Source organism: Prosopis cineraria, unplaced genomic scaffold (genome assembly GCF_029017545.1).
Source record: "Prosopis cineraria cultivar Desert tree isolate PC_DT_omini unplaced genomic scaffold, ASM2901754v1 PC8, whole genome shotgun sequence".
NCBI classification, from domain to species: domain Eukaryota; kingdom Viridiplantae; phylum Streptophyta; class Magnoliopsida; order Fabales; family Fabaceae; genus Prosopis; species Prosopis cineraria.
In genome coordinates, this window is record NW_026555339.1 from 32,977,833 (window position 1) to 32,999,054 (window position 21,222).

The following is a 21,222-nucleotide window of genomic DNA, read 5'->3' on the forward strand; positions in this document are numbered from 1 at the left end:
AGTCTTGTATATGTATAAGTTGCCATAGGATTTTTATACATGTGTATAAAGATATGATTATGGTATGTTTTGTGATTTTGAGCTCCCTAGCTCTTGTATATGCATGAATGATGAAATGACTGGATGGGCTAGTGGATGAATGTAATTATGTGTGAATATGAGATGGGTGGAGATTATATGTAATGATTTGGCCATATATGAGATTAAAGAATTGAAAATGTGAATTTAGCCTAAAAGGTGAAATGGGTGATTCACAGGCTAATTTGTGTATGTGTGTTATATTATGCATGTGTATGGCCAATTAGGTATGTATTGTCTATTTGGACTTAGTCAAGGCCCAAAAAGTGGCTAATGATATTTGGTTTTGAATTAAGACACTTGGGTGGCAAAATTTTGGCAAAAACTAGTCAAAATGCACTTGGCTATTCAATTTTTGATAGAGATATCATATTGAGATGAAACTAGTGTTATTAGTTAGATTTTAAAACAAGCTTCATGTCGGTGCTTGAACCATCCCAATCAGACATCGTATGTGGAAAGGCACGTATCTAAATTTCATATTAAAAACTGCCATTTCACAACAAATTCAGGTGTGTGTGCCACAATGTATATACTCGCATGCTGCAACGCAAGGCACAAAGTGAGTGAATGTGGCCTCTGTGCTATATGCCACGGCGCATGTGGCATGAGCTGCGGCACACAGTGCCAAATTTCACTTTGTTTTTTTAGTGATGCACATGTTTTCTAGATCCTTAGTGTACATAAGTTTATTGCTTCCGCTATGTGTAATAAGATTTATACTTGAGTAAGTTATAAAACAATTTTTGAAAAATTTTTGGGATCCCAATGTTTTCAATATTTACAACTTAAATGATTTCAAAGTAATTAGATCAATTGTAATAGAGCGCATGGTAATGTCAGTGAGGGCATTACAGTATTAGTTGGTATCAGTTTCTCAAGTTTCACGATCTAGTTTTGTGCTTGTTTGTGTATTTATGTTAGACTTTGGCAACTTATATATTATTTATTACACCTATTCTTTCCCTTTTGCTTAACTTATATGTTACTTTTATTCTTGGGAGGGGAGAAAATGAGAAGAAGAGGTATTCGAGCTACACGTAGCACTCGAGTGTCTAGGCAGACTTGGTTGAGGATGAACTTGTGCTTGAGGTTCAACCAAATATGCCTTAACAAGCCGATAGAAGAGATAGCTTGTTAGAAGAGCTGAGAGATATGGTGATAGATACTTGGCAAACTATAAGAGACCATGATGTGTTATTGTAGGGTAGAGAACAAGCAGAGGAAAGAGAAGCTCAAGAGAGGCCAATACCGGAAGAAGTTCATAGTTGACCTGAGCTGCCTCAAGCTTTGAGTAGTAGATAGAATGTGAGAGTTACTATAAATCCATCTATCAACCAAGCCTGGAAGACATATGTGAGGTTCGGTCTACCTACCTTTGATGGTAGTATGAGAGAAGGAGAGGCCGAGTAATAGATTGAGCGTCTCAAAACAATATTTAAAGTGGTGACCTACACTTTAGAGTAGAAAGTGACCTTAGCTACAGTCCAATTAGTCGGAGCAGCTTGATGGTGGGATTTAGTGAGGCTGACTAGTGGTGTGAGTTATTCTTGGGAAGAATTCAAGAGGGTGTTCTTCAACTATTACTTCCCAATATCTTTTTATACTAAGAAAGAGGAAGAATTCCACGCATTCAGGTAAGGGGACTTGGATGAAGAGGAATTCATAAAGAAGTTTAACAACTTATCAGGCTATTCTACATATCTGCAGCACCATAATGACATTAGGTGGAAGGCAGAATGGTTTTTAGAAAAGATGCATCCAGAGTACAGGTAGCAAATTGCTCTATTTGACGTCACTACTTATGATGACATGTGCCATAAGTTGAGGATAGCTACGAAGAGAGGTAAAGAAGTAGAGGCTGAAAATAAGAGGGATAGTATGGGAAGATTTCCACCTTCTCTGGGTCTGTCGAGTGGTGTATCAAAGAAGCCTATGTATAGCTCGAGCAGGTATGGACCTTCTAGGAAAAGGAGTTTTAGTAGAGTTTTTCAAACCTAATTAGTTTAAGAGGATCTATACAGAGGAGTACTGGGTCAGAATTAGGCCTCAACAACCTTCAAGGCAAGCCTCCAACACACCAGCTCCTACCCTTAGCACTAAAAGGTCACCCCAGTGTAGTATCTACGATAGATTCTATGTAGGAAGATGTTGGTCCTGTTTTAAGTGCGGGAAGCCAGGCCATATTACCAAGTATTACTCTAAAGGCAGAGTTGAGATGGTAGAGCAGCAAGCTATGGTTCTGGGACGAGTATTTACTGTGATGCAAGAAGAGGCCAAAGCATTTCTGAACATGATTAAAGGTACTATTTCTATCCACGGTAATAGAATAGAAGCATTGTTTGATTCTAGAGCTACCCATTCCTTCATTTTGAAAGAATGTGTAAATAAGCTGAAGCTAAAGTTGGAAGAGTTACCTGTTGATTAAAGTAATGACACCTTCTGAGTCCTCAAGCATTACTAGCAAAGCATGTCAGAAAATTAAGATTATATTTGAGGATCGAGTATTTGTGATCAATTTGATTTGCATTCCCATGAAAGGGATTGATGTGATAGTTGGCATGGATTGGCTTGCAGCTAATAATGCTACGCTAGACTGTGCAAAGAATGCTAGTGTCGTTGGCAGGAACTAGTTCTACTGAGCAACTTAGATTTTTATCAGTTGTGTGAGCTAAGAAACTAATTAAGCAAGGGTGTAATGCTTACATGGTGATTTGTGCAGTAAGTAGTGTATACAACGGGGCTATAAAGAAGATTAGAGTAGTAAATGAATTTCCTAAGGTATTTTTGAAGGAGATGTCTGGATTACCTTCAGAAAGAGAAGTTGAATTCTCAATAGATTTGATTCCTGGTATAGAACCAATTTCTAAAGCTTTATACCAAATGTCACCCTTTTAATTGAATGAATTGAAGTAACAGATAAAGGAATTACTTGACATCAGGTTGAGTGTATCACCCTAGGGTTTGCCGGTGTTATTTGTGAGAAAGAAGGATGGTAGTTTGTGGCTGTGTATTGACTACCGGCAATTGAACAAGGCGACGATGAAGAAAAAGTACCCTTTACCTAGGATTGATAATCTGTTAGATCAGTTGGCTAGAGCCTCAGTCTTTTCCAAGATTGACTTGAGGTCATGGTATCATTAGTTGAAGGTTTCTGAGGAAGATGTACCTAAGACCACCTTTTGTATGAGTTATGGGCACTATGAGTTCCTTGTCATGCCATTTAGTCTGACCAATGCACCTGCAATTTTCATGGATTACATGAACTGTATCTTTAGACCATATTTAGACCAATTCATTATGGTTTTAATTAATGACATTCTGGTTTATTCGAAAGATGAGGAACAGCATGCTAAACATCTTTGGATTGTCCTCTGTAACATCTTGAATTTCTTAATCCTAAGTTTAGAGATTAATTGAAGGAGAAATGAAAGTTAGGGTGGGATTAGAGATTCAGATGATTAATTGGTATTTTGACTTCTTTGTGCATTGTATGAACAAATATGAGTGATAGGAGTGCATTTTGGGTCGAAGCAAGTCCTTGTAGTGAGAATAAACCTCACTGTGCCACATGCCGCGACTTGTGATGCATGTGGCGTGGTGCATGAACCAAAAAATCACTTTTTAAGTCGTGAAATGGGGTGATTTTAATAAGGGAAAATTGAGAAACAAATGAGATAGATAGAGGAGAAGGGTTGAGGAGCTAAGTCAAGCTATTTTGAAGAGGTGGAAGGTGATTTAGATCAGTAATTTGCCAGATAAGCTACGTATAACTCTTACCTTCCATTTTACACAAATTTCCTTGAAAATGAGTGATAGGAAAATTAAATCGGTGGAATTCGAGGGGTTTGAGTCTTGTCTAATAGTAATAAAAAAGTTCTCAAAAGTTAAATTAGAGCTTTGTGACTGGTTTAGAGCTGAACAGTAGAGCTTTGAACCTGTAGGCTCAATTTTAGCCTTTAGAGAGAAAAAGTTAGGGCAAATAATCTGATCTAAGAGAAATAAGGCCGGTTGAGGTGATGTAAAGTAGTAATTGGGTAGTCATGGACTTAGAATGGATAAATGGAAAAGATTTTATGGATAAATATAGCCTTAACTAGTAAAAATAAGTTTTTGGTCAAAATGGACCAAATAACTAAAATGTGTCAAATGCGTTCAGATTCGCATATTGGATGCACAAGTGTAGAAAGGAAGCTTGAGATAAGCTTGTGTGATAGTTGAAATCCACGGGTAATCTTTTTAGTGACAGAAGGGTTGAGGTAACTAAATAACTTTCTTTGTTTGACTATCTATTGTAACTATATGTTTGTATGTTATGCAGTGCATGAAACAATTTTTAACTGAGTATGTTTTATAGCATTGAGTGATTGTTGTGTGGAAATGGATTTTGATTGAAATAAGCATGGAAATGCATGTTTTGTCATGAAAAGTATTATATGTTATGTGTAAGAAAGTGTTAAATGATAAATAGGAACCTTAAATGGTTCGAGAAAGCATAATCATAGAAGTGGGAGTTCACTTGAGTGTGGGAGATGATAAACACCATGTGGCAAGGTTTCCTTAGTACCTTTTTAGGGTATAGTGTTGGAAACAATTCTCTTTAGTTTCTTGAAAGGTGCGGTATTGGAGAAGATCCCCTGAGTGCCTATTAAGGTACAGTTTTGGAGATGAGAGACTCCTTAATGTCCTTGTGATATGGTGTTGGAGTCAACGATACCCTATTGTGTGTATTAGGCAAAACCATAGTCTGTATTGTGTGTTAGAATATCTTTGGCCGAGTGATTCTACCACTGTAGGTGAGCTCAAGACTAATGAGAGTCTACATTGGTCTAAGATGAGCTTATGGTTTCGTGTCGGGGTGATTTGGAGGTTTGATTGGTAGAGATCATCTTAGTATATTATGCGATATGATGAAATATCTTGAGATAATATGGAATCCTTTGGGATTGATGAAAAGTTGAAAATAAAATGTAATATATGATGTAAATACTACTTTATGAGGTTTTAATAGTATACTATGTTTACTTTCATATTGTTGCATGTGATAGTTAATAGGAGTGAGTTATTCTGTTACTGAAATTTTTATCTCACCCCCATGGTTATATGTTTACATGATCGGAAAGTGATCAATCCAAGGGAAGAGAGCCTGGATCGGCTTGAGTTATGAAGCAGTGTACTTTGAGGTTGTGTGATGAACTAAACTGAAATTGTATATATAAGTGTATATGAGTTGCCATAGGGTTGTATGCATGTATTGAATTGAGCTTTTGTGAAGTCTAGCCTGATTGATTGTCTATATGTGTTGTTTGAAACAAAAAGGGCTATGAACTGAAGTATATGCTTGAAAAGGTTGTTTGTGTTAGTGAATCTTAAGCCAAGGGACAAATTATGATGAAATAAGTAATTTGGGGGCTAAGATTGTATTATGAATATGATTGCATATGTATGAGTTGAGAAATAACCAAGTTATGCCAAGAAATGGCATAGTATATTAAGTTAATGAACTGTGAAAATTGACCATAGAAGGGTCAAATTTTAATATATGAGTATGATTGTGATAAATTATGGTTGATTAGGTGTATTAGATCCTTTTAGACTTAGTTCAAGGCATAGTGTGGTCTAATGAGGACAAGGGATCGATTTGAGCACTTGGGTGCATAAAATTTTTAGAAAAAGTAACTTTTTGCACACAGGTGTCCAAATTGATTGGACTATTAGATCATGTTCAAACCTATCTCATTAGTTAGTATACGAGCTAAACTTTGTGTAGGTACTTGAATCACTCCGATCGGATGTCGTATGAGAAATTGGTGCACGCCGAAAGTTCATCATTTTTGCTATCAAAATGATAGCAGAAATCCGAACAAGCGTGCCACAGCGCATGGTGACACATGCTATGGTATATGACACAGACAAGGTGAGTGTGTTACTCTGTTCCACATGCCACGACGCAGTGACCGTCCGCCACGGTACACGATCTAAAACTTTAGTTCTATTTGTGTGCTGAATTGCATGCAATTGAGATATGAATACTGGTGAGTTATGTCCACTATGTAATTAAGGTGTTTGATTTACTTCCGCCATGTTTTTCTCTGATTGTGCTGTGAACTAATCAATTTTATAAAACAAGTCTTCGGCTGAAGCTTTTGAAATGAAATTTATTATGATGAATAATAAGAGGTAGTGGTAACACTGTAATCTTCTTGTATATTGAGCAGATATAGGAGGAGGTTATATAGAAAGGGCGAACATGTGGCTCTGTGTCACATGCCGTGGCATACAAACCAAATTTCAGTTTTATTTTTGTGTTGAAACGCATGCAATTGGGATAGGAATGCTGGTGGGTTATGTCCACTATGTATTTAAGGAGTGTGTGATTTACTTCCGCTATGTTTTTCTCTGATTGTAATGAGATTTGATTTATTTTACGGAGTAAGTCTTTGGCCGAAGCTTTTCAAATGAAATTTGATTATTTGTGATCGATGTGAAGTAGTGATAACACTGTAATCTTATTTTATATTGAGTGAATATAAGAGGAGGTTACATCCTCCAGATTCTTAAGGAGAACAAGCTCTATGCCAAGCTTAATAAATGTAAGTTTTGGCTAAGGAAAGTTAGATTTTTGTGCCATATGGTATCAGGAGATGGTATTTTTATTGATCCTCATAAAGTTGAAGCTATGTTGAAATGGGAACGGCCTAGTTCGGTTATGGAGATTTAAAGTTTTCTGGAATTAGCTTGATATCGCCGAAGGTTTATCCAAAGTTTTTCTCAGATTGCTTCCTCATTGACAAAAATGACCCTGAAAGATCAACTTTTTGTTTAGGATAACAGGTGTAAGACTGCATTTCAGAAGCTGAAGGAGAAGTTGACTATTGCACTTGTGTTGATAATCCCGAATCCGAGACTACCGTATGAAGTGTATACAGATACTTCCCTAAGAGGATTGGGTTATGTACTGATGCAAGATGGAAGAGTAGTGGCTTATGCATTAAGACAACATGAAGAGAACTACCTAGCTCATGAATTAGAACTGGTAGCAGTGGTTTTTGCACTGAACATTTGGTGACATTACTTGTTTGGGTCAATGTTTTGCATGTTCAGTGACAACAAGAGTTTAAAGTATCTAATAGATTAGAAGGAATTAAATATGAGGCAGAGAAGATGGATGGAATTGCTTAAAGATTATGACTTTGAGATGAAATACCATCAAGGAAAAGCTAATATGGTAGTTGATGCATTGAGCAAGAAGACGCTACACTTAGTAGTTTGATGGTTCAAGAACATAATATGATGGAGTTTTTCATTGATTCTCAACATGATGCACCATTAAAAGCTTTAGTTGGTGCTTATACTATTGTGGTAGTAGTGATTTCTAGAAAGAGTTGAAAATAGTACAGTTGGAAGATGAGTATCTTCTTAAGATTTGAGAAGAGGTTAAGTCGAATCTAATTAAGGATTTTAGCTTTAATGATGATAGATTCGTAGTTTATTGAGATAGAATTTATGTGTCTAGTGATGAAGATTTGAGAAAGGTGATTCTAAATGAAGCACACTGCAGTAAGTATACTATTCACCCAGGAGTTATGAAGATATATCAGGATGTTAAGCATTATTGGTGGTGGTCGGGAATAAAAAGAGAGGTGACTAAGTTTGTAGCACGGTGCTTAACTTGTCAAAAAGTGAAGATAGAGCATCAAAGACTGGTTGGGATGTTATAGCCATTAGAAATACCTAAGTGGAAATGAGACAGCATTTCTATGGATTTTATCTTTAGATTGTAAAGAACTCATTTAAGGCACGATGCTATCTGGGTGATTGTTGACCAATTGATGAAGTCAGCTCACATTTTAGACATAAGGATTAGTGATTTTCCGGAGAAGTTAGCTGAGATTTATATTCGTGAAGTTGTACGTTTACATGGAGTGCCGAAAGATATAGTTTCTGATCGAGATTTGAGATTCACATCTAAGTTCTGGGGAGTGTTACACAGAGCCATGGGTACTGCTTTGAAGTTTAGTACCCCTTATCATCCTCAGATTGATAGGCAAACTAAGTGAACCATTCAGACTCATGCTACGATCTTGTGTGTTAGAGTTGTGTGGTAGTTGGGATAGCTACTTATCATTGGCTAAATTTGCATACAATAATAGTTATTATTCCATCATTTAAATATTCTGCAAGGTAGGAATGTCATTCTTAATGAGTAGGATGTCACCTACATATAACACTAGAAATATAACTGTGCTGCAATTAACCCTTTTGTAAACACAAGGTTCATCAATGTTTTTAATGAATCCAAACACTTTGATTATTTCACCAAAACATTAATTCTAGCTCCGAGATGCTTGCTTCAATCCATAAATGAATCTTTGAAGCTTACACACCTTTCTAGAGTCTTCTTGAAGCACAAAGCCTTTAGGCTGTGTCATGTATACTTCCTCAAGTAGAAATCCATTAAGGAATACTGTTTTAACATCCATTTGCCATATTTCATAGTTATGTGATTGATTTGGCCATTGCAACTGGGAAAAAGGTCTCATCATAATCTACACTATGAGTTTGGGTGAATACTTTTGCAACCAATCATGCCTTGAAGACATTTTTACCATCCATGTCAGTTTTGTCCTTAAAAACCCCCTTGCACCTGATTGTTTTTATACCTTCAAGTGGATTGACTAAGTTCCATACCTTATCATCATATATAGATTGCATTTCAGACCTCATAGCATTTAGCTATTTCTCGAAATTTGGTCCCAAATGAGTAACACATTACGACATTCATTAATCAGAAATCCATATCTCTGAGGATGATACGTGTCTTATCAGACCTTCATGGGCCTTGTGTTATTTGAGTAGGCTCATTTACTTCTTGTGAGTTGTCTTGATTTTTCATTTGTGACTCTGTGCTATTTTGTGGTTCTTGAATTTCTTCAAGATGCATCTTGCTCTCCCTGGTTCTTTTAGAGATAAATTCTCTTTCTAGAAAGATACCATTTTGAATTACAAATACTTTATTATCAGTGGGATTGTAGACATAGTATCCTTTTATTTCTTTAAGATACCCCACAAAAAGGAACTTTATGGATTTGGGTGCTAACTTATTTAAGGCCTGGTTTTTTAACATAAATATCACTTTCCTAAATCTTGAGAAAAGACAAACTAGGTTTTTTCCAATTCATATCTTATATGGTGTCTTCTCAATTGCCTTAGATAGAACACGGTTCAGTATGAACGTAGCTATTTCTAGTGCATGGCCCTAAAAAGGATGGTGGAAGATCTACTTGACTCATTTCGGATTAAACCATATTTAATAGTGTCCTATTTCTCCACTCAAAGACACCATTCCATTGTAGTGTTATTAGAGGAGTTAATTGTGAGACTATCCCACAATTTTTGAGATGATCAATGAATTCTTGGCTTACTTTCATAGATTTTTTCATTACTAGGATATTCTAGATTTAAAAGATAATGACCAAAATGCAAATCACCATTAGCATAAAAAATGTCATTTCCATAAATAGAACATTTACCATTTCTAGTAATGGAAGTAAAACCTCCCTTATCTAAATAAAAAAGAGAAACAATGTTGCTACTCAAAGTAGAAACATAATAGCAATTGTTTAAAACTAATAAAAGCCCACTGGGCAAAAGTAATTCATAAGTGCCTAAAGCTAAAGCAGCAACTGTAACCTTCCCTATATATCAACTCAACATAGGAGAAGATTACGTTGTTACCATTGCCTCACATCAATTACAATAATCAAATTTCATTTCAAAAGCTTCAGCAGAAGACTTATTTTGTAAAATCATTCAATTCACAATATAATCAAAGAAATACACAGTGGAAGCAAATCATACACTCCACTAATACGTAGTGGACATAACCCACCAGCATTTCTATCCTAATGGCATGCATTTCATAAAAAAATTGAGAAATGGTCCATCCATTGTGGCGTGCAGTTCGTGCATTGCGGCATGTGGCATAGAGCTATATGCTTACCCTTTCTGTGCCATACATCATAGCATGTATCACTATGTGCCGCGGCACGCCTGTCCAATTTTCTACTGTCATTTTGATAGCAAAAATGACAAATTTTTAGCGTGTGCCGTTCTCACATACGACATCTGATTGGAGTGATTCAATTGCCCACACAAAGCTTAGCTCGTATACTAACTAATGAGATAGGTTTGGACACAATCTAATGGTCCAATCAAAATTTAAACACCTGGGTACAAAAAGTCACTTTTTTTGAAAATTTTGCATACCCAAGAGCTCAAATCAATCCCTTACTCTCACTAGACTATATTAGGCCTTAAACCAAGTCCAAAAGGATCTGATATACCTGATTGACCACAATTAATCATAATTGTACTCATATATCAAAATTTGACCTTTTTATGGCCAATTTTCATAATTTACAAACTTTACACACTTTGCCATTTCGTGGCATAGCTTAGCCCACTTAGTTATTTCTCAACACATTCAAACCTATTCATATTCACAATATAATCTTAACCCTCAAATTTTTCATTTCATCATAATTTATCCCTTAGCTTAAGATTCACCAACACAAACAACCATTTCAACACAAACATACTAAATCATAGCCCCTTGATTCATTTCAACATATATACCAACAATTAGGCTAGATTTCACAAAATCTCAATTCAATTCATGCATAAAACCCTATGGGAACTCATTTATACACATATATACAGTCTCAATTTAGTTCATTACACAAACTCAAAGTGCACGGCTTCACAACTCAAGCTGGACCAGACTCTCATCCCTTGCCCTGGTTACTTCTCGGTCCTGTAAACATGTAACTACGGGGGTGAGATAAAAATCTTAGTACTCACTCCTATGACTATCACATGCAACAATATGGAAGAAAACATAATATATCATTAAAATCTCATAAAATAGCATTTATATCACATATCTCATTTCATTTCTTAACCTTTCCTTAATCACATAGGATTCCATGTTATCTCAACATATTTCATCATATCACATAACATGCTAGCATGATCACTATCAACTGAACCTCCAAATCACTCTGACACAAAACCATAGGCTCATCTTAGACCAATATACACTCTCATTGGCCTTGAGCTCACTTACAGTGGTAGAATCACCTGGCCAAAGATGTTCTAATGCATAATATGGACTATGATTTCTCCCAATACACACAATGGAGCATCATTGACTCCAACACTGCATCGCAAAGATACTAAGGAGTCTCTCATCTCCAACACCGCACCTTTTAAGGCACTAAAGAGAATTGTTTCTAATACCACACCCTAATGGGTACTAAGAAAACCTTGCCATATGGTCTTAATCATCTCCTATACTCGAGTAAACTCCTACCCCTATGATCATGCTTTCCCGAACCATTTAAGGTTCCATTTCCCATTTCACATACTTTCTTACAGATAACACATACATATAATACTTTACATTTAAAATCACAAATTCTAATGCTTTATTTTAACCAAAAGCCATTTCACACATCACTCAATGCTATAAAACATACTTAGTTTAAAACCGTTTCATACACTACATAGCATACTAACATATAGTTATAATAAATAATCAAACAAAGGAAGTTATTTGATTACCTCAACCCTTCTATCATTAGAAAGGTTACCCATGGATTTTAACTATCACACAAGCTTATCTCAAGCTTCCTTCCTCTATTCACGAGTCCAATATGCCAATCTGAACACATTTGACACATTTTAGTCATTTAGTCCATTTTGACCAAAAACTCATTTTTACTACTTAGGGCTATATTCATCTGTAAACTCTTCTCCATTTATCCATTCTATATCCATGGCTACCGAATTACTGCTTTACATCACTTCAACCGATCTTATTTCTCTCATATCAGATTTTTGCCCTAACTTTCTCTCTCTAAAGGCTAAAATTAGGCCTGCAAGTTTAAAGCTCTACCCTTTAGCTCTAACCCATCACAAAGCTTTAATTTAACCTTCGAAAACCTTTTTATTACTATTAAGAAAGAATCAAACCCCTCAAATTCCTCCAATTCAATTTCTCTATAACTCATTTTCAAAGAAATTTGTGTAGAATGAAGGTAAAGAGTTATACGTAACTTACTTGAGAAGTTACTAATCCGAATCACCTTCCACCGCTCCAAAATAGCTTGACTAAGCTCCTCAACCCTTCTTCTCTCTCTATCTCGTGTGTTTCTCAATTTTCTTTTATGAAAATCACCCCATTTTATGACTTAAGAAGTGATTTTCTAGTCTACGCGCTGCAGTGCATGCAGCACGAGTCGCGGTAGGTGGCACAGTAAGATTTATTCTCACCACGCGCACTTACTTCAACCCAAAATGCACTCCTATCACCCATATATGTTCATACAAAACACAAACAAGTTAAAATACTAATTAATCATCCGAATCTATAATCCTACATTGACTTCCACTTCTGCCTTAATTAATCTCTAAACTTAGGATTAAGAAATTTAGGATGTTACAAATCTTGCAATGTAATTTAATCATCCTAAAAAGCTACAGACTTCTTTCTCTGATCGAGGGGGAGGCATATCTCATATTGCCTTGACTTTATCAGGATCTACCTCTATCCCCTTATGACTTACAATGAAGCTTAACAACTTCCATGATAATGCCCCAAAGATACAGTTGTTTGGGTTTAATTTAAGTTAAAACTTACGCAACCTCTTGAATAGCTTTCGAAGGATAGCCATATGACTTTCTCCTTCCATCGATTTGGCAACCATATCATCAACATAGACTTCAACCTCTTTATGTATCATGTCATGGAATAAGGCTACCATTGCCCATTGATAAGTTACTCTAGCATTCTTTAAGCCAAATGGCATTACTTGATAACATTATGTTCCCTATTGTGTGGTGAAAGTAGTCTTCTCCTTCTCATTTTCACGTAATGAGATTTGACTATATCATGAGTACCCATCAATAAGTGAATACTTATGACTCCGTGCAGTATTGTTTAATAGGACATCAATGTGGGGTAAGGGGAAATCATCCTTCAGGCTTGCATCATTCAAATTTTGATAATAAACACACATTCAAATTTTGCCATCCTTTTTGAGAACAGGGACTACATTCGCTACCCATTGAGGGTACTTAGCTACTTCTAAAAAATCAGCCTCCAACTGTTTCATTACTTCTTCCTTTATTTATAATGATGTTTCTGCTTCCATTCTTTGCAATTTTTTCTTTTTAGGCTCAACATTTGGTAATAGTAGGATTATATGAGAGGCAATGCCTGGATCGAGCCTTGGCATGTCTTTATAAGACCAAGCAAACACATCAAGGTATTCTCTAAATAGCTCAATCATTTGTTCTCTCTCAGGATTATTTACTATTTTAATATCTTTCCTTTCTTCCTTAGTCCCCATATTTATTATTTCAACTATTTCTTCATGAAGGCACATCTCTTTGTCAGTTGAGTGAAGTATCTTTGAAAACATTTGTATTAACTCCTCATTATCAGACTCACATTCATGCATATCAATAGCACCAAGTAAATTACTCTCTAAGGGCTCAAAAAACTTTATGCTAGATAGGAGTTTTGAGGAATTCAAGTCCTTGAAGGATAAAGGAAAAAATAAGATAAATGAATGAGAGAGAAAGGAAAGGGGAACATGTTAAATTATAGGAATGGGGTAATGATTCATTGAGGATAATTAATAAAGATAGGGAATGAAAAATAGAGAAAATTGAAATTCACATAAATTCCTTAAATTCATATTGCATATAAGTTTATATCCTATAGTCAAAAAAGGGCTTTGAACAAAAGCTGAAAGAGATTATTCAAAACATAAAAGGAAAGAACATAATCAAAGCAGTTACTCTAATGTAATAACATCATGTGCATTCTCAATCTCCCAGTTTGCCAAAGCTTCCCTAGAGTCATCAGTTCTAATCCAAGTATGGGTTTCACGTGGCCATTCCCTACTAGGAAAGACCATGGAGATAATTGGTAAATGTATCACTTCAATTGGGGCTGGAGATGTTTCTTTGATATGTGGGATTTTTAACTTCTCAATCTTTTTGCCTTTTACCGAGCTAGCTTGGCCTTTCATCTAATCTTGGAATTTAGTTTCATACCCCAAACCTTGACGCTTATGATTTTCTTGCAAATTGATTGGTTGATTAATGCCTTGTAACTGCATGCCCAATCCTTTCTCGAGTTCAAATATACTTTTCTTCATGATTTTAGCTACAACAAAGTTAACATTCTCAAGATCTTTCTTAGGACCTTTAATCTTAAGGTTCTGGAACATCACCCCATCTTCATAATCAGTAGCTTCAATATATGGGAGGGAGCTTGGTTTGCTCACCATAATCTCTTCTTCCCCCTTAATAGTGACAATTCTCTCATCATGGATGAACTTAACCTTTTGACGCAGGGTTGAAGGCACCACTCCAGCAGAATGAATCCATAGGCACCCTAATAATATGGTATGAGCTGGATTTATGTCCGTTAATTGAAAGTCCACCACAAACAAGTGGGGTTCAATCTCTAATAGAAGTTGAACAGCACCTAAAACTTCCCTCCTTGATCCATCAAATGCTTGAACTATCATGTCACTGCTTTCCATGATCATTGTTTCCAAAGATAATAGCTCAAATGTTGCTAAAGGGAGGACACTTAAAGTCGAACCTCCATCAATCAATACCCTGGCTACTACATATCCCTTACATTTCAAGGTGATGTGTAAGGCTTTTGATTGATGAACTATCATCTTTACGATCTGTTCCTCTGAGAATGATATGGTAGATGTAGCTTTCACAATGTTTATTATACTTCCCACCTTTTCTGAGGTTATATTGGGTTGTACATAAGCCCTATTTAGGATCTCTTATAATGCTCGTCGATATGCTTCTAAGCTCAAAATTAAAGAGTACTAAGATCCTCACAAGTGTTTTGTTCAATTGGTCAGCTATGCTATATTCACTTTGCTTCATAATCTTCAAGAACTCCTCATCAATCTTGTCAAATTCTTTTGGATCATCATCATTACAATCAGCATTCACTATTTTCCCCCTTGCCACCTTTCTAGAATTTGATGGGTGATATACTCTCCTGCTTTGAGTGACCCCTCCTAGGCTTGTAATGTTTGTGACCTCAGCCTTTCCAGTCTTAGTAACCATAGTTGAGTTTGATAAGCATTCTGCAACACCATCATATCTCCAAGGTACTGCTTTATTACTTTCATAAGGAAATGGAGATGGCATGCTTATAGTAAACAAAGATGGCTTAGCATTAAGATTATGGGGTGGCTTAAGTCCTTGGGGCATCTTATTAATAACGAAGTATGCTATGTCAGTTTGTTCTTCTAGAGCTAAAGCTTTAATGACAAATTCAATTTGCCTTTTTTCTGTCATCTAAACTTCTTTATCTTCTTTCTCTATGATCACGACTCCTAACAACATCAATTTCATTACACCTTTTTTGAATTGGGGGCATCTTTCTATATCATGATCCATGTTCTTTCAATGATATTCACAATATATTGAGTTAATTTCATTACATTCCTCCTCTAGGGTTCTCAATATATAGCCGACTACTTTTAAGTGTTTAAAGAGTGCTGACATTAAAATCCCAACATTGACAAAGTTTCTTAAGAATCTCTTCTCTCCCTCAATAGCATTTTCTCTTCTTTCATGATTAGGGAAAGGATTAGAGGTTATTGTAAAGTTTTCATTATTTTTGAGTTAGATATGGTTTGAATCAACCAAATCCATCAAATTCCTCTTAAATGTGATACAATCTTCTATGGAATGTCTTGATATGATTAGGATTGGATATGGTTTCATGATTAGGATTGTACTAGGATAGATAAGGTAGGTGAGGTGGCCTTAGGGTCTTAGGCCTAATAGTTGGGCTTCAAGTAATTTTTGATATGATTCAACATTTGTCATCTCAAAATTTAGCCAAAGTCAACTATCCTTAGCTTGTGCATTTCATTGTCCTCTAAATTGTCCCTGCTTATTAGGTGTCAACAATAGTTTTACCTATCTTTGGTTTCTTTCATCAAACTGGTAGGGAGCAGGTGACCTTATGGAATATGAATTTATATGTTGGATATAGTTTACATTCCCCTCTTTATTTTTAAAGTCATGCCCCTTTCTTGTACTGCTCTCAACTTGGGAAGTAGTAATTTTACCTTCTCGTATGTCTATAACATCCTGTATTCTAATCTTATATTAATGACTGATTAAGAATGGATTAATAATTTAATGTGAGAATAGGATTCTGAGTAGTAAAGTGTTGTTTTGACTCATTGAGATGTTACATGAATAGATATGAGTAGAAGATCGAAGTCTCAAAGCAGAGGGTGTGAACATAGTAATGATTTCCCTCACTGTGCTATGCACCGCGGCACATGGAGTAGAAATTAAATTAATAGGGACATGTCCAGCTCGTGAAACAAAAGAGAGAACCATGGGAGGAGAGCTCAAACATAGAGAAGAGCAAGGGCTATGCTAGGGCTAGCTAAATCAGGAGCAAGAAAAATGTCTCAGACCTATTACTTATTGGGTAAGTCAAATGCTGACGTAACCTCCGAATCTACCCTATTTTCTCTTAATTTTAACTAATGAGAAAGTGAATTTAGGAGTTTTAAGGAGTTGATTTCTTACCCTATAGTAATAGAAAGGTTCTTCAGAACTAAACTAGTGTTTTGTGACTAGTTAGAGTTAAAACGATAAAGCTTTAGAGTTGTAGGCAAGAATTGCCCTAATCTAGGGAGAGAGTAGTAAGAGAAAATTGCTAGAGAATATTAAAGCTTGGAATGATGGATAATCAGTGGTAATGTGTGTAATCAAGTATGAAACGTGGATTTGATAATGATTAAGTACTTAAATATGATAATTAGCACTTTTGGTTAATAGAAAAATTAACTCTGAATGCCAATTCTGTGTAGATTCTAGTGTGTGATGCACAAGTTGCGAGAAAGGAGCTTAAATAGAGTTGAAGTTATATGGGTAACCCTTTCTATCGAACAGAAGGGTTGAGGTAACTATATAGTTTATTGTGTTTATTAACTATTATACTATGTAGAAGTAAATATAAATTAATGAATTTGTTGTTTTAAAAGTTTTGTACATGATTTGTTATTGAAATGGTTTTAGCATGTACAATGGTTTTTGAAATGAGATTTGTAGGATTAATTGATTTCAAATGATATGTATATGTGTGTATGTGTTATGACATTACATGCTGTGGCAATGTGAAAGAAAATAGTGGAAATTGTGAAAGAGCATGATCATAAGGGGTGGGAGTTCGCCCAGGATATATGGGGATGTGTGTGTGTAGAGATATGTGAGTGAAAATTTCATATGGTAGGGCTGAAACCATAGGAAATCTGGTACAACATTATACGGGCTGGTACCATGGGTAATTCGATATAGCACATTATGAGACTATTACCATAGGACATCCAAGCAATCTGGCAACTCCCTAGTGCCCGATAGGGTGCAGTTAGAAGTCAACGATACCTTTATCACAAGTGTGTGAAGAGGGAAAATCATAGTCCGTAGGTGGGATAGATTACCTTTGGCTGAGTTTTTCTACCACTGAAAGTGTGCTCGGGTCAACAAGTGATTGATCCAAGAAAGCTTATGGTTTTATGTCAAAGAGCATTGGAGGTTTGGTGGTTAAATGATCATGCTAGTGTGTATTTGTGTGGAATTGTTTTAAAAAGAGGAATCATTTCATATTTTGATATACATGTGATATTACTTTATTTTGTTACTGTGGCATGGTTATCTATGGAAATAAGCATTTAATGAACTATATTGATTACTGAGATTTTTATCTCACCCGTGGTTATTTACATTTTTCAGGCTCTGGTACTAGTAGTTCAAAAGGGAAAGACATTAGCTAAGTTGAGATCTCTCACTAAGCTTTTGTAAGGTTTTGGTGTAAAGAATTCGGTTGTTATTAGTCTTGTATATGTATAAGTTGCCATAGGATTTATACATGTGTATAAAGATACAATTATGGTATGTTTTGTGATTTTGAACTCCTTAGCCTTTGTATATGTGTGAATGATGAAATGTTTAGATGGGCTAGTGGATGGATATAATTATGTATGAATATGAAATGGATGGAGATTATATGTAGTGATTTGCTCATATATGAGATCAAGGAAATGAAAATGTGAATTTGGCCCAAAGGGTAAAATGGGTAATTTATATGCCAAATTTGTGTATGTGTGTTATATTGTGCATGTGTATGGTCAATTAGGTGTGTATTGTCTATTTGGACTTAGTCAAGGCCTAAAAAGTGGCTAATGACATTTAGTTTTGAATCGAAATACTTGAGTGGCAAAATTTTGGCAGATTTCATAGATATGTCCATTTATATGGTCAATTAGGTGTGTTATGTCCATTTGGATGTGGTTAAGGCCCAAAAAGTGGCTAATGATATTTAGTTTCAAATTGAGACACTTAAGTGACATAGATTTCATAGAAAATGGTCAAAGTTCACTTTAGTGTCCAATTTTTGATAGAAATACTAGATTGAGATGAAACTAGTGTCATTAGTTAGATTTCAAAAGAAGCTTTGTGTGGGCAGTTGAACTATTCAATCGGACATCGTATGTGAAAATGACACGTATCTAAAGTTCATATCAGAAACTGCCATTTGACAGCAAATTCAAGTGTGTGCGTTGTGGTGCATATTCTCACATGCCATGATGCACGGCACAGAGCGAGCAACTGTGGCCTCTGTGCCATATGCTGCGGCGCATGTGGCAAAAGCTGTAGTGTACGGTGCTAATTTTTACCTTATTTTTTAGTAATGCATATGTTTTCTAGATCCTTGATGCACATAGGTTTATTGCTTCTGCTACATATAATATGATCTATACTTGTATAAATTATATAAAGATTTCTAAAAATCTTTTATTGGGATCCCAATGTTTTCAACAATTTCAACTTAAATATTTGAAGTAATTAGAAATTTTATAGTGGAGCGTATGGTAATGTCAGTGAGGGTATTACACACGAGCATCCTCTAATTTTCTCTAAGAAATTATTATTCCACAAGGAAACATAGAGTTGACCATTGAATTGGTAGGACATTAGATCCTAACCAAATTTAAGGTCTATCATTTGACAAAGATAGTATGAATCAAAGATAAAGAAACTTGAAGAAGTAGATACATTATCCTAAAAAATAGCCTTTTTAAAACATTGTTTCAACTAAATGACTTTAAACATCATTACAAAGATCAGAACCTAGTCATTCTATTGAGTTCTTTTAAAATTTGGTTGCACGAGTCAAGGAATTCCACGATCTCTATTGGTGTGTTCATAAGAAGTGTAACATCCTAAAAATTTTAAGACTCAAATTTATTTAAAAAAATAAATAAAAATAAAATAAAATATCTATAATTAAATTAAAATTTAGAATAATTTAATAGAGGCCCAGAGTTTGAATTTTACTAAGCAAAAGTTTGGTTTTATTTGATTTTTAACTATGGGAAAAAATTACCAAAGTTGACCCGGGCTTTTGTGCAATAATAAAAAAATGTTGGGCCCTTTCTTGTAATTTTCCCCAAACTTTTTGACCAGCAATTTAAAGACCAAAATTGATGCAGAAACGCAGAAATTGAATTGGAAAGGAAAGGAAAGGAAACGTATGAGAGGGAGAGAGGAAGAAGAGAAGAGAAAGGGAGGGAGTTAGGCTCGGATCTAGGAGTTTTTGCGACCGTTGCGAGCTCGGCTACACGATAGGTAAACTCCCTACTTCAATCCTCTTCTCTTTCTCTTGATTTTCTTCAATTTTTGGAAGAGGAAATTTTTAGATTTTGATCCCAAAGGCTTTATTCTTGTAAGCTTTTGTTTCATTGGATCCTAGGGAGCATGTTTTGAGTTTCTATATAGTGATCTAATATTTTGAGTGAATAATTGGATGAAAAGAGGTGTTTTGGGCACAAAATAAACCTTGAAAAATTGGGTTTTTGCTCCTCAATGGTTTAAGCCTATTGATTTAGTTATAATTTTGCTATTTGAGCCCAATAAGATTTAAATTAAGGTTTGGTTTTCATTATAAGGGCTAATGGTGAAAGTTGGTGGCACTAAGTAAAGGTTTTTAATTGATTAAAAAATTATATAAATTGAAAATTAGCCTAGTGATGGCTAATAAATGGTTTTGGTGGTTAAGTGATACTATGTGAATGGTTGGTTTAATATATGGACCATTAGGGTGGATTATGACTCATTGACCTAAGTTGTGTGGTATGAGTTATAGTCTTCATTAATACTATTTGTCATGATAAGTGATGTGGATCACTTATATGTTGTAGAAAATTGTTGGTGGAACTTATTGAGAAGTAAGGAACAAGCCGAGCCCTATTTTGTACAAGGGGAACCCTTTTAGTACCAAAGGGTTGAGGTAACAGGGGAATTTATATTTCTTATTACTTTGTTTTAGCTATTTTTGAATAAATATTACTAGTTATCATGCATTACATGTTTTAAAAGATTAAATGTGCTTTATAAGGGGTTATGGGGTACTACTTTGATTATAGTGCAAATATGTTTTCTAATTGTTTAATAACAATGTTTTTATGGAAATGAGATTTATAAATATTATACTACTTTAGAGTGTTGAATGGTCAATACTCAGGAAAGGTAGACAAGAGTAAAAGGCATGATCTCGGTGGGAGTTCACCAATGAGAAGGTATGGATTTTTGATATTCTATGGCACACTGTCAGTACTCAGTGTTGTCTTACGTATTGTGGGCTCAGTGCACTAAAGTGGTTAGTGTATTGAGTGTTCAGAATCTGACATATGAAGTGTGAGGTTGAGTGCCTAGGCCAAGGTAGCCCTCACATGGAGAGTAAGTCGGGCTGGCTCTGGGAGGGAGTTAGCTTTGACTGCTCAGGATTCACGTCGAAGGGGCATAGGCGGTTCGGTGGATTAGATCATGCCTTAGATTATGTTTTGTGCCTGTGGAGGTACAAGTAGGTATAAGGTTTACCTGCGAGTTAAAGAGTGCCAGGGGGCATTCTGTTGGTCATGAAAGGCCATACCGGCCTAGGTCATGCATTCGTGCATTTTAAATGGCTAAATTATATACTATGTTGAATTTATTATTCGTTTATTT

The 21,222-nt window shown here is 35.5% G+C and overlaps 1 protein-coding gene across 1 annotated transcript in view; it reads right to left on the reverse strand.

Moving 5' to 3' along the window:
- LOC129317540 (uncharacterized) overlaps positions 1–12,905 on the reverse strand; it is a 56,942-nt gene extending 44,037 nt beyond the window's left edge. The window contains exon 1 of the mRNA XM_054961853.1: positions 12,782–12,905. Within this exon, the coding sequence (XP_054817828.1) occupies positions 12,782–12,905 (124 nt within the window). The remainder of the gene's footprint in view (positions 1–12,781) is intronic.
- Positions 12,906–21,222: the final 8,317 nt, after the last annotated feature.